This window comes from Oncorhynchus kisutch, linkage group LG5 (assembly GCF_002021735.2).
Source record: "Oncorhynchus kisutch isolate 150728-3 linkage group LG5, Okis_V2, whole genome shotgun sequence".
Taxonomy (NCBI): Eukaryota; Metazoa; Chordata; class Actinopteri; order Salmoniformes; family Salmonidae; genus Oncorhynchus; species Oncorhynchus kisutch.
The window spans coordinates 42,730,517-42,745,020 of record NC_034178.2 but is presented as its reverse complement, the minus strand read 5'-3'; the positions used below and the strand labels follow the sequence as shown (position 1 = coordinate 42,745,020).

Below are 14,504 nucleotides of genomic sequence, written 5' to 3'. Positions count from 1 at the left end.
ATGGAAGACATACAAGACCACTGATAATCTCCCTCGATCTGGGGCTCCACGCAAGATCTCACCCCGTGGGGTCAAAATGATCACAAGAACAGTGAGCAAAAATCCCAGAACCACACGGGGGGACCTAGTGAATGACTTGCAGAGAGCTGGGACCAAAGTAACAAAGCCTACCATCAGTAACACACTACGCCGCCAGGGACTCAAATCCTACAGTGCCAGACGTGTCCCCCTGCTTAAGCCAGTACATGTCCAGGCCCGTCTGAAGTTTGCTAGAGAGCATTTGAATGATCCAGAAGAAGATTGGGAAAATGTCATATGGTCAGATGAAACCAAAATATAACTTTTTGGTAAAAACTCAACTCGTCGTGTTTGGATGACAAAGAATTCTGAGTTGCATCCAAAGAACACCATACCTACTGTGAAGCATGGGGGTGGAAACATCATGCTTTGAGGCTGTTTTTCTGCAAAGGGACCAGGACGACTGATCCGTGTAAAGGAAAGAACGAATGGGGCCATGGATCGTGAGATTTTGAGTGAAAACCTCCTTCCATCAGCAAGGGCATTGAAGATGAAACGTGGCTGGGTCTTTCAGCATGACAATGATCCCAAACACACCGCCCGGGCAACGGAGGAGTGGCTTTGTAAGAAGCATTTGAAGGTCCTGGAGTGGCCTAGCCAGTCTCCAGATCTCAACCCCATAGAAATTTTTTGGAGGGAGTTGAAAGTCCATGTTGCCCAGCAACTGCCCCAAAACATCACTGCTCTAGAGGAGATCTGCATGGAGGAATGGGCCAAAATACCAGCAACAGTGTGTGAAAACCTTGTGAAGACTTACAGAAAACGTTTGACCTCTGTCATTGCCAACAAAGGGTATATAACAAAGTATTGAGATAAACTTTTGTTATTGACCAAATACTTATTTTCCACCATAATTTGCAAATAAATTCATAAAAAATTCTACAAGGCCTCTCTCATCTTTTTAAGTGGGAGAACTTGCACAATTGGTGGCTGACTAAATACTTTTTTGCCCCACTGTACATGGGGTACCAGCACTGTGTTGATGTGCAGTGGTACGAGGTAATTGACGTAGATATGTACATACAGTGCATTCGGAAAGTATTCATACCCCTTGACTTTTTCCACATTTTGTTACGTTACAGTCTTAGGGTTGTTGTCCTGTTGGAAGGTGAACCTTCGTCCCAGGCTGGGGTCCTGAGCGCTCTGGAACAGGTTTTCATCATGGATCTCTCTGCTCTGTTTATCTTTCCCTCGATCCTGACTAGTCTCCCAGTCCCTGCTGCTGAAAAACCTTTAGTCCTTTAGATGCCTTTTGGCGAACTCCAAGCAGGCTGTCATGCGCCTTTTACTGAGGAGTGGCTTCCGTCTGGCCACTCTACCATACTGGCCTGACTGGCCTGATTGGTGGAGTGCTGTAGAGATGGTTGTCTTTCTGGAAGTTTCTCCTATCTCCACAGAGGAACTATAGAGCTCTGTAAGAGTGAACATCGGGTTCTTGGTTACCTCCGTGACCAATGCCTTCTCCCCCAATTGCTCAGTTTGGCCGGGCAGCCAGCTCTAGGAAGAGTCTTGGTGGTTCCAAACTACTTCCATTTAAGAATTGTGGAGGCCACTGTGTTCTTGGGGACTTTCAATGCTGCAGACATTTTCTGGTATCGTTCCTCATATCTGTACCTCAAGACAGTCTCGGAGCTCGACAGACAACCTTCGATCTCATGGCTTGGTTTTTGGTCTGACGTGCACTGTCAACTGTGGGACCTTATATAGAAAGGTGTGCCTTTTCAAATCATGTCCAATCAATTGAATTTACCACAGGTGGACTCAATTTCGAGTCTCATTGCAAGGGGTCTGAATACATAAGTAAATAAGGTATATATGTTTTTTATGTTTTATACATTAGAAAACATTTCTAAAAACCTGTTTCGCTTTGTCATTATGGGGTATTCTGTGTAGATTGACATTTTTTAAATGTTCAATCAATTTTAGAATAAGGCTGAAACGTAACAAAATGTAGAAAAGGTCAAGGGGTCTGAATACTTTCCGATCACTATAGGTAGGGGTAAAGTGATTATGCAACAGGATAGATAATAGATAGTAGCAGCAGCATATGTGATGAGTGTGTATGTGTGTGTGTGGCGTATGTGTGTACGTGTAATGTGTGAGTGAGTCAGTGAGTGTGCATGTGTTGGCGTGTCAGTGTAAGTATGTGTGAGTGTGTGGGTAGAGTCCAGTGTGTGTGTATGTGTTGGCGTGTCAGTGTAAGTATGTGTGAGTGTGTGGGGAGAGTCCAGTGTGTGTGTATGTGTTGGCGTGTCAGTGTAAATATGTGTGAGTGTGTGGGGAGAGTCCAGTGTGTGTGTATGTGTTGGCGTGTCAGTGTAAATATGTGTGAGTGTGTGGGGAGAGTCCAGTGTGTGTGTATGTGTTGGCGTGTCAGTGTAAATATGTGTGAGTGTGTGGGGAGAGTCCAGTGTGTGTGTATGTGTTGGCGTGTCAGTGTAAATATGTGTGAGTGTGTGGGGAGAGTCCAGTGTGTGTGTATGTGTTGGCGTGTCAGTGTAAATATGTGTGAGTGTGTGGGGAGAGTCCAGTGTGTGTGTATGTGTTGGCGTGTCAGTGTAAATATGTGTGAGTGTGTGGGGAGAGTCCAGTGTGTGTGTATGTGTTGGCGTGTCAGTGTAAATATGTGTGAGTGTGTGGGGAGAGTCCAGTGTGTGTGTATGTGTTGGCGTGTCAGTGTAAATATGTGTGAGTGTGTGGGGAGAGTCCAGTGTGTGTGTATGTGTTGGCGTGTCAGTGTAAGTATGTGTGAGTGTGTGGGGAGAGTCCAGTGTGTGTGTATGTGTTGGCGTGTCAGTGTAAATATGTGTGAGTGTGTGGGGAGAGTCCAGTGTGTGTGTATGTGTTGGCGTGTCAGTGTAAATATGTGTGAGTGTGTGGGGAGAGTCCAGTGTGTGTGTATGTGTTGGCGTGTCAGTGTAAATATGTGTGAGTGTGTGGGGAGAGTCCAGTGTGTGTGTATGTGTTGGCGTGTCAGTGTAAATATGTGTGAGTGTGTGGGGAGAGTCCAGTGTGTGTGTATAGAGTCAAAAATATTTCATGCAAAAAGGATCGATGCAGATATTCCGGGTAGTTTTGATTAACTGTTCAGCAGTCTTATGGCTTAGAGTAGAAGCTGTTCAGGAGTCTTATGGCTTGAGGTAGAAGCTGTTCAGGAGCCATTTAGTCCCAGACTTAGCACTCCGGTACCGTTTGCCGTGCGGTAGCAGAGAGAACAGTCTATGACTTGGGTGGCTGGAATCGTTTAACAATTTTAGGGCCTTCTTCTGACACCGCCTGGTATAGAGGTCCTGGATGGCAGGGAGTTCAACCCCATTGATGTACTGGGCCGTACACACCATCCTCTGTACCGCCTTGCGGTCGGATGCTGAGTAGTTGCCGTACCAGGTAGTTGCCGTTAGCCAGTCAAGATGCTCTCAATGGTGCAGCTGTAGAACTTTTTCAGGATCTTGAGGGCCCATGGCAAATCTTTTCAGCCTCCTTAGGGGGAAGCGGTGTTGTCGTGCCCTCTTCACGACTGTGTTGGTGTGTTTGGACATTGAGGTCCTTAGCAAAGTGGACACCAAGGAAATTGAAGCTCTCTGTGGTCAATCAAGGGTTAAGATGGGCATAGCACATTATGTGACTGTAAAGATATAATGTAAATATTGTTTAGGGATATTACATTGGGTGCTTCATAAGTAGTGATAATGAAGGGTATTAAATAACATTGTGACGGATGGCATCTCTTTGAAACTGTGGTTTGAATATGTCACTGTGGGAAATTTAGTGAGTATTGTATGTAAGAAAATGATGACATTTTTCCCTCTTTTGCCTAAAGAAATATTGCCTTTCGCTTTTTCTGGCAGTCAACTTCCTCACAGCAAGTCAAATTTTATTCTGGAAGCAAATCCAACAAAGAGCAAAGGCTCATCAAACATTTAAGCAGACACAAAAATATAATTTGACTGTTAAGGAAATTAGCAGGGTATGAAAGAACCTCTTTTTGTGTCACAAATGCTCTATTTGTTTATCTGAAAGGATGCACATTGTATCAACTTCCAGTTCTCCATTCACTCTGCCGCGGGGCTGGAGGGCTCAGAAGTTGAGAGAATTAATTAGTTTTTTATTATTATTTATAAAGTAATCTATCTGTAGAGAGCGAGGCAGGGAACGCCCTGGAGCAGTGTCCTTTAAACTGCTCCTGTCTCACATTATCTCCTCCAACAGCCCTAGCACAAAGTCAAACAACAAACGAACACTGAGGACGCTGTACGGAGAGAAAGAGAGAGGGGGAGGGAGGCAGGGGTGTAGTGGAGGGCTGTTCTGAAAGAGAGTGAGGGTGTTGGTTAAGTGTGTATTGAGTGGTGTTGTTCTGGAGCAGAGCAGGTCTAAAGGCCTGTTGAGGGTGTTGGTTAAGTGTGTATTGAGTGGTGTTGTTCTGGAGCAGAGCAGGTCTAAAGGCCTGTTGAGGGTGTTGGTTAAGTGTGTATTGAGTGGTGTTGTTCTGGAGCAGAGCAGGTCTAAAGGCCTGTTGAGGGTGTTGGTTAAGTGTGTATTGAGTGGTGTTGTTCTGGAGCAGAGCAGGTCTAAAGGCCTGTTGAGGGTGTTGGTTAAGTGTGTATTGAGTGGTGTTGTTCTGGAGCAGAGCAGGTCTAAAGGCCTGTTGAGGGTGTTGGTTAAGTGTGTATTGAGTGGTGTTGTTCTGGAGCAGAGCAGGTCTAAAGGCCTGTTGAGGGTGTTGGTTAAGTGTGTATTGAGTGGTGTTGTTCTGGAGCAGAGCAGGTCTAAAGGCCTGTTGAGGGTGTTGGTTAAGTGTGTATTGAGTGGTGTTGTTCTGGAGCAGAGCAGGTCTAAAGGCCTGTTGAGGGTGTTGGTTAAGTGTGTATTGAGTGGTGTTGTTCTGGAGCAGAGCAGGTCTAAAGGCCTGTTGAGGGTGTTGGTTAAGTGTGTATTGAGTGGTGTTGTTCTGGAGCAGAGCAGGTCTAAAGGCCTGTTGAGGGTGTTGGTTAAGTGTGTATTGAGTGGTGTTGTTCTGGAGCAGAGCAGGTCTAAAGGCCTGTTGAGGGTGTTGGTTAAGTGTGTATTGAGTGGTGTTGTTCTGGAGCAGAGCAGGTCTAAAGGCCTGTTGAGGGTGTTGGTTAAGTGTGTATTGAGTGGTGTTGTTCTGGAGCAGAGCAGGTCTAAAGGCCTGTTGAGGGTGTTGGTTAAGTGTGTATTGAGTGGTGTTGTTCTGGAGCAGAGCAGGTCTAAAGGCCTGTTGAGGGTGTTGGTTAAGTGTGTATTGAGTGGTGTTGTTCTGGAGCAGAGCAGGTCTAAAGGCCTGTTGAGGGTGTTGGTTAAGTGTGTATTGAGTGGTGTTGTTCTGGAGCAGAGCAGGTCTAAAGGCCTGTTGAGGGTGTGTTTTACACCCTGCAGCTGATACTCAGCATCAGCCATATCTCCACACACATCAGATAATAGGGGGAAGTGGTGAAATGGCATTGATTTTTGTTTAGCTGTGTGAAAGCAGAAAGACATTACAGATAGCGAATATGAACCCGGCTCAATCGAGGAGCTTACCTTTCCCCCCTCCAGCAAAAGTTAACCAAAATCATCTGAGTGATTTTAGGAGAGGCATCTCAAGGATACAACCTTCCAGACAATCCTCTCTTTTTTACAACTGCAAACTTCTTTGCAAATCTTGACGGGAAGAAAAATCTATTCTAAAATTGTCCATGAAAAGTATCCTTCTCTTTTGAAGAGCTAGTTAAACCTATGAATAGTAATAGGGCTGATTCCAGCACAGTCCCTGATCATTGGCTGCTTCATTATGTCATGTTTAAATAAGGAAGTGATGTAATCAAGCTTCAATTAACTGATGACTATATCTGGCCCACCCCTCCAGCTGTCTCCCTGGACCCCTGACTAGCACTTCCCCTCACCTACGTCACATGACCAGCACATGTTAGTCCAGCACAGCATAGTTCGTACATCACAGCCCAGCACAATACAGCAGGGGACAGAAGGTTCCACACGGAGTCTGTTCTGCAGCTCCGGTCCATCTGGGAGGGAGCATCCCATGTGTCCTGCATGCAGAGAGCCATGAATCTCCCTCTCATAGATACATGTCACATGTTCTGTATAAATAAGTGGTGGGGTTGGAGGAGGCTGGGGGTTTCCATGCTGATAGAATTAACATGAGGAAATCGCTAACCAGCCTTTATGTCTCTGATGTGCCTCAAGTGCTTCATATTTCCTCAGATATTTTTCAGAATATGATTAATTTGTGGAATAAGATCCATTTTCCGTATGCAGTGTGTGTGTCTGGCTATGCATTGCTGAGCAGTATGACTGCATACGTATGCAGTGAAGAAGTTCTACAGTATAAATGTTTCTGAGATGTCCACTCTGGAGATTGACTGGAGCCCTGTCCTTCTGTAGGATATTTTGCACCACAGCATCAGCTCTGTGAACTGTGTTTAAACCTTTGTGTGTGTGTGTGTGTGTGTGTGTGTGTGTGTGTGTGTGTGTGTGTGTGTGTGTGTGTGTGTGTATGTGTGTGTGTGTGTGTGTGTGTGTGTGTGTGTGTGTGTGTGTGTGTGTGTGTGTGTGTGTGTGTGTGTGTAACCACCTCCATGATGAGCTAATTGGTTTAGCAGCCAAAGCGCCAAAGGCCAGCCCAGCGTAGCGAGACACAACGTGAACCTGATGTTGGGGAGGATGCTTCCATGCAATAGAAGGGAAGCATATGTGGGACCAATTCCCCCATTAAGAGTCTCTCCCTCTGCTTTCCTAAAAGGGAAATATAAGTCTAATTCAACATTTTATGTTTCGGGCAAAAGCTCAGTAGAAACGTCCGTCTGCACTGCATTGTGGTGATGCCTGTGCCTCTAGTCTAATGGAGATAATAACATTCATAGCACTAGTGGATTATTATTTGTTAACTTATGATTGTGTACAGATGTAGGATCTTAACACCTCTTTGGGATAGGGGGCAGCATTTTCACTTTTGGATAAATAGCGTGCCCAATTTCAACTTCCTGCGACTCATGCCAAGAATATACAATATGCATATTATTAGTGCAAACATTATTAGTAGATTTGGATAGAAAACACTGACATTTCTAAAACTGTTTGAATCATGTTTGTGAGTATAACAGAACTTATGTAGCAGGCAAAACCCTGAGGACTAACCATTCCGAAAAAACTATTTTGGAGGTCACTGTCTATTCAATGGTTTCAAGGGAAACGAGATTTCTAAGGCACTTGTTTGCAGTTCCTACCGCTTCCACTGGATGTCCACCAGTCTTTGGAAATTGGTTGAGGTTATTCCTTTGTGTAATGAAGAAGTACGGCCATCTTGGATCAAGTTAACGTTATGTGTACTGTTTGAGAGTTGCGCAAGACTAGAAAAGTAGGGTTAGTTTGTGATCCTCCTGTATTGAAAACAGATTGACCCGTCTTCAATTTGATCGATTATTAATGTTTAAAAATACCTAAAGTTGTATTACAAAAGTAGTTTGAAATATTTTGGCAAAGTTTACAGGTAACGTTTGAGATATTTTGTAGTGACGTTGTGCAAATTGGAAGCAGTTTTTTTTCTGGGTCAAACACGCCAAATACATTGACATTTTGGATATATATCGACGGAATTAATCGAACAAAAGGACCATTTGTGATATTTATGGGACATATTGGAGTGCCAACAAAAGAAGCTTATCAAAGGTAAGGCATGATTTATATTTTATTTCTGCGTTTTGTGTGGTGCCTACAGGGTTGAAATATGCTACTCTCTCTTTGTTTACTGTTGTGCTATCATCAGATAATAGCTTCTTATGCTTTCGCCGAAAACCCTTTTTGAAATCTGACATGTTGGCTGGATTCACAACGAGTGTAGGTTTAATTTGGTATCTTACATGTGTGATTTAATGAAAGTTAGATTTTATAGTATTTTATTTGAATTTGGTGCTCTGCATTTTCCCGGGCAATTGGCCAGGTGGAACTTTTGCGTCCCGCCTATCCCAGAGAGGTTATTAATTTGAACCAGTTTACTACAGTAGGAAAATGACCCTACAGCAACAGGAAATGTAAATGATTATGTGGATTATAATTAAGGGACAATATTTGTAGGATTTGATAGGGCAAACAAGTATGACATTTCAAAATGGAAATTACAATTTTAAAAAATGGAAACCTCAATTATACTGCAAGTTGCATTTCCTGTAGAAGAATATGAAATATATTGCTGAGTATTAAATAAATGCACTCATGCTGTATAAATAACACTCCTAATACTTACCCTAGCCGTAACTGTAACTCATACTAGCAGTAGGCCCTTCGGTGAGGCTAGTAGAGTCTATTTGTTTGGGGATCTGATCTAAGGGGATCGTTTACTGCTTCCAACTCCATTACTATTCATGAGATGGCTCGGCTAGGGGCTGGGGATTAGGGACTCCCTCAGTGCTTGTTGTGGTGTGTAGGCCTCAGGCCTCCTCCAGCCCCCAGGCTCTGGGATATACAGGGGCTGTCTGGCACTGCTGGTGGTTCTATTGTCATCCTGAGACCCTGCTGTCCCCATGCTCTCCCCACGTTGTCCCCTCGCTGTCCCCGTGCTGTCCCTGAGCTGTCTCCGCGCTGTCCCCACGCTGTCCCCGTGCTGTCCCCACGCTGTCCCCGCGCTGTCCCCGCGCTGTCCCCGTGCTGTCCCCGTGCTGTCCCCACGCTGTCCCCGCGCTGTCCCCACGCTGTCCCCACGCTGTCCACATGCTGTCCCCACGCTGTCCCCGTGCTGGCCCCACTCTGTCCCCGCGCTGTCCCCACGCTGTCCCCGTGCTATCCCCACGCTGTCCACATGCTTTCCCAACGCTTTCCCCATGCTGTCCCCGCGCTGTCACCACGCTGTCCCTGCGCTGTCCCCATGCTGTCCCCGTGCTGTCCCCATGCTGTCCCCACGCTGTCCCCGCGCTGTCAACACGCTGTCCCCGCGCTGTCCCCATGCTGTCCCCGTGCTGTCCCCGCGCTGTCCCACGCTGTCCCCACGCTGTCCCCGTGCTCTCCCCATGCTGTCCCCGCGCTCTCCCCGCGCTGTCCCCGTGCTGTCCCCACGCTGTCCCCACGCTGTCCCCGCGCTCTCCCCGCGCTGTCCCCACGCTGTCCCCACGCTGTCCCCATGCTGTCCCCGCGCTGTCCCCACGCTAAACACTGAACTCACTGGCACCTCTTTATTTCCCTCTATCACCCCATCTCTCTCTCTCACCCCATCTCTCTCTCTCACCCCATCTCTCTCTCCCACTCCATCTCTCTCTCTCACTCCATCTCTCTCTCTCTCTCTCTCTCTCTCTCTCTCTCTCTCTCTCTCTCTCTCTCTCTCTCTCTCTCTCTCTCTCTCTCACCCCATCTCTCTCACTCCATCTCTCTCTCTCTCTCACCCCATCTCTCTCTCTCACTCCATCTCTCTCTCTCACCCCATCTCTCTCTCACTCCATCTCTCTCTCTCACCCCATCTCTCTCTCACTCCATCTCTCTCTCTCACCCCATCTCTCTCTCTCACCCCATCTCTCTCTCTCACCCCAACTCTCTCTCTCACTCCATCTCTCTCTCTCTCCATCTCTCTTTCTCACCCCATCTCTCTCTCACCCCATCTCTCTCTCCATCTCTCTCTCACCCCATCTCTCTCTCCATCTCTCTCTCACCCCATCTCTCTCTCTCTCTCCATCTCTCTCTCTCACCCCATCTCTCTCTCACCCCATCTCTCTCTCACCCCCTGTCCTTCAACTTGCTGGTGTAGTTACTCGATCCCATCCATGTGTTGTTTAGGACCTAGGCCTCTCTAACCCCCCTCTGTCTCCCCTCTGCCCTCCCTAGGTGATGAGCATCCTGAGTAACCCCAACGCCGTGCCCTCCCAGTCCCAACATGACTTCTCCATCTCCCCCCTCCACGGCAGCCTGGAGTCCTCCAACCCCATCTCAGCCAGCTGCAGCCAGCGCTCTGACTCCATCAAGGGGGTGGACAGCCTGACCTCCTCCCAGTCCTACTGCCCCCCCACCTACAGCGCCACCAGCTACAGTGTGGACCCCGTCACCGCCGGATACCAGTACAGTCAGTATGGACAGAGTAAGTACTGCATGTGCATTTATGTGTGAATGTGAGGAAGTGAGTGTGTTTGTATGCCTTTCCCATCTGACCTCCTCACCAATACAAGTCTCCTGCATGTCTTCCACCTCATATGAAATGGAACCAGTGGTACTGTAATTAGAGGAAATGGTGCCCACCTCCACCACCTCCTGGGCCGAGCTGCCCCCTGACCTTTGACTCCTGGTCTGTCTGATAAAGGCCTATGATTCACCCTCCGGTGCTGCCTGGCTTAGTCACACCCAACTCTGCTCTGCTTAGCTGGGAACAAGGAGAGGGCCACTTCAAAGACACTAACACACCCTAAGGGGCACCCTGTCCTCTTAGCCACCCCTCTCTCTCTCTCTCTGTCTCACACACACCCACACACACGCACGCACGCACTCACACACGCACGCACGCACGCACTCTCTCACACACACACACGCACTCTCACACACACACACACACACACTCACACACACGCACTCTCACACACACACACACACACACACACACACACACACACACACACACACACACACACACACACACACACACACACACACACACACACACACACACACACACACACACACACACACACCTCGGGACAGGAAACAGGCTGATTAGATTAACATAATTATTGACTGATGCTGTGTCACAACCCTTCATAATGGGTAAACTGAACCACACTTCCCCAGCCAGCCTCCCTTTGGTCCTGTTGTGTGTGTGTGTGTGTGTGTGTGTGTGTGTGTGTGTGTGTGTGTGTGTGTGTGTGTGTGTGTGTGTGTGTGTGTGTGTGTGTGTGTGTGTGTGTGTGTGTGTGTGCGTGCGTGCGTGTGCGTGTATGCCAGTAGCGTTATTATCAGCCAGCTTGCAGAGCAGAGAGACTGATGGCGGTGTGGATGTGATCTGATGTGTGCTTAATTAAGACAGTGATTGAGCACAGTGGCTGGCTAATGAACGGAGAAGAGAAAAGAAAGCTGCTGTCTACTGATGAAAATGATCCGGGATAGGAAGTGTGGAGGGCATGAAATCAGAGATGCTAAGTGTAATGAAGACTGGCACACACGACACACACTGGGACCATTCTGACTGATAGCATGGAGACTCTATGAGGTGGCACATGCCCTGTGCCAAGTCTGTGTCAACCTCAGACAGGGCATGGGAGAGAGAATGTTTTGTTTTCTAATTATTTCTCATTTTACTCCACTTAGTTCTGCCACAACTCATTTTGAACGGAGTCAGAAAGAAAAAGAAAATGACATTGAACAAAAAGGACAGAAAGGGGTGTGTTTGAGGAGTTGGCCACCTGTCAGTGTGTATGTGTGTGTGTATGTTTCTTTGTGCGTGTTGTGCATGTATATTTATGTGTGTATATCCCTCACATGTTCACGTTTATCTGTGTGTCTGTTCTCTCTAGCTGCAGTGGACTACCTGACTAAGAACGTGAGTCTGTCCACCCAGAGGAGGATGAAGCTGGGAGACCACTCTGCTGTCCTGGGACTGCTGCAGGTGGAGACGGGACAGGCCTACTGAAACAGCCAGCCTCTGCCTGGCTCCACCCAGTCTAAACTCAACACCCCTTTAACATATACAACCCTACTGATGCCCCCCCACCCTCCCTGCTGCCTGACCACTGCAGCACTCTCTCCCCCTCCCCACCCTGCAGGCAGTCAGGATGTCTCTGTGTATGTCAGAGTGTCTTTTTGCCTCTTGATTACGAGAGGACTTGTCATTAGAACTGCCTTTCCATGGATAGCCAACAGGCAGCCCGATCCTATACCCCAAGACCCCTAAACCGTGGCTCTGCCACTCCTGTGTGCCCCCCTCCCTGATTGGCTCTGCCCAGGCAACCCAGAGATGATGGCCCCAGCCAACATGGAGAATGCACCCCCTGGGTGCACACTGCAGTCCAATCCAGCACAACACTCAGAGCCACTTCCAAATGTACTTTGACCTTGTTGTTTATAATAGTTCACTAAGCCAATATCATTCAAATGATTATCACTCTTGTTTTTTTTATATCAATATTGTTCATATTATTATTGCTGTTACAATTATGATGAATGTGATTCTATTTTTGTTTGTTATTCCCTTCATAGTTATTTTCTCTCTCCGTGTGAAATACTAGCAGATGAGTGAGGTGATGTGTGTGTGTTTGTGTGTCGGACCAGTCGGAGAGAGAAGCTGATTGTTTTCCAGGCTGCGGCTCCTCTGCATGGACCCTGAGCTCTAATGTTCGTGAGCGATTTGACCTTCCCGCTTTCACATTCAACTTGACATTCCTAAAGAACTTGGCCACTCAGTGGGAAGTCTAGCTGGGCGGATTCTACTGCGAATTAGCTGCGGTTTGGCGGCCAATGGCTTCCCCCCTCCCAACATCCATCCTTAGCTGTACTCCATGGGGAGGAGGGCATTGTTTGTAAAAACAGGATTGGGGAAATTAATGTATTTTGTTTAGAAATATGGACCTTGCCAAGGAGGACTAAACCCCCTACCCAAAAGCTCTATGTGACTTTAACAATTGAAGGAGATTAAACAACACCAACATAGTGTCAAAGCTAATTATAAATGTCCCTTCTCATTACCAGCCAGGTTTTATATATTTTGTTGTTTAATTAAGACATAAAATCACATGTAGCTGTTTACCATGTTGGTTTGGACCAAGTGTGCATTCCTTTGAAACATTCCTCCAGCAGGGCTGACTGATGCCAGTCACATTCCTTCTCTGCCCATGATGAGATTAAGAGAAGGCAAACTGTGCCATTCACATGCACTTTGTCAAATCAAATAATCCTTTGAATTGTGAAAGGGCACAGGTAACTGGCCTGGCTGGCCCCCTCTGGCTCTGGCTGGATCCACCCCCTTCTAATCCCCTGGACATTCAACTCCTGCTTCGACCGACACACTCGCAGAAATGTAGAAAAACAAAACGTTTTTTAAAGAATAGCTAATATTAAACATTTGTGTAGCACTCATAGTTGACTTTTGACACAAACTATGTTGGGCTGAATTATAACTTGAACTTTCACACCAATCTCTCATTTATATCTGTGTATGATTTTTGCAATTTTTTTTTGCAAAAGTTGGAGTGAGTTACGTGTGCATATTCCACGTCAGGATTTAACCCTTTGTCGCCTTTAAATGGAAATTGTACAGTAGCAGGTTGTGTATTGTTTGTTTATAAAGAGTATGTTTTATACTAAAACAACAACATAGTTCAGTGGTAGTTAAGCAGGGGATCTGCTGAAGTCAATGTATTTGATTGTTTTCTTTACTGGTTTCCTTCTGTTGTTTTTGGTTGTGTTATATTGTATGAATTTCTTTAAACCAAAATGCAGTGTTTTGAGCCAAGCTAAGTAGGGAATTCTGTATATTAAATTAGGAGAAAATTCCATTAAACTTCCTAAATTGAATAATTGTATAAAAGAGGTTGTTAGTTGAGAGAGAGAGAGACCAATACATTTTGATAGTGACCAGAGGAAACCTTTTATTCCGAGCATGGGGAAGGTGTATTCCAGCACTTGATCTTATGGACTCATGATCCGAGTGCAGACCTTACTGTGGTCCATTACATATCTGTCTGACCTCTGACCTCTCTCAGTGTGAAACATTGTCCAGGGGTTCAGCAGCACAGCTTTGATGCCATACAGGATGGGGACCTCTCCTGTCAGGGAAAGGAGTCAGAATAGAACAGTGGACCGAGCAGTGTGTTCTCTGGCTATGTGTGTGTACAGCCAGGCTCCAGACCACACATCTCCATTGGAGAACACCTCACTAAAAGTAATGATGACTGAAGCACTGAAACCAGGCTGGTCTGAAAGCTCTGTTTAATGATGCCCCATTATTGTGTATATAAAAAAACAAATATTACTTTTTTTGTTTTTGTTTACGCTTCTTGTGTATCAAATCCATTTCTAACACCTGACTCCTGACCTGTTTACTTGCTTTATGGAATCTGTGTTCTGCTTTATCCCCTTTCTGTTCCACATGTATATTACCATGGTATAATTTATTCTGCTGTATGAAGTATTAGAGTAGTGGTATTTACTACCTTCAGCCTGTTGGTGTGTTTACTGTAACACTGCCGTAACTGTTATCAATTAAAGAGCTAAAAAATATTCATCGCTTTGTCCTTTTTTGAGCTTTCATATCAGTATGAATACAGTATGAAGGTGTCAAATAAAGATTTCAAATTGGTCATTTTTTATGTCAGAAAAATCATGCCCTCTGAAGTTGAATATTCAGCCTGGTGGGGATTCATCTGAACTTTCACCTCTCTTCCCTACAATACACACTTGCTCTGTGTGTAGTGCACACGTGTGCATGCATGGCACACGCACATGTG

At 46.2% G+C, this 14,504-nt stretch overlaps 1 protein-coding gene across 4 annotated transcripts in view; it reads left to right on the top strand.

The window, feature by feature from the left end:
- The window catches only part of LOC109891541 (paired box protein Pax-7-like), a 73,242-nt gene extending 58,965 nt beyond the window's left edge, over positions 1-14,277 (top strand). For all 4 annotated transcript variants that reach the window (XM_031825116.1, XM_031825115.1, XM_031825114.1 and 1 more), the window contains exons 8-9: positions 9,904-10,153; positions 11,577-14,277. In XM_031825116.1, the coding sequence (XP_031680976.1) occupies positions 9,904-10,153; positions 11,577-11,692 (366 nt within the window). In that variant the 3' untranslated portion in view covers positions 11,693-14,277. The remainder of the gene's footprint in view (positions 1-9,903; positions 10,154-11,576) is intronic.
- The last annotated feature ends 227 nt before the right edge of the window (positions 14,278-14,504 follow it).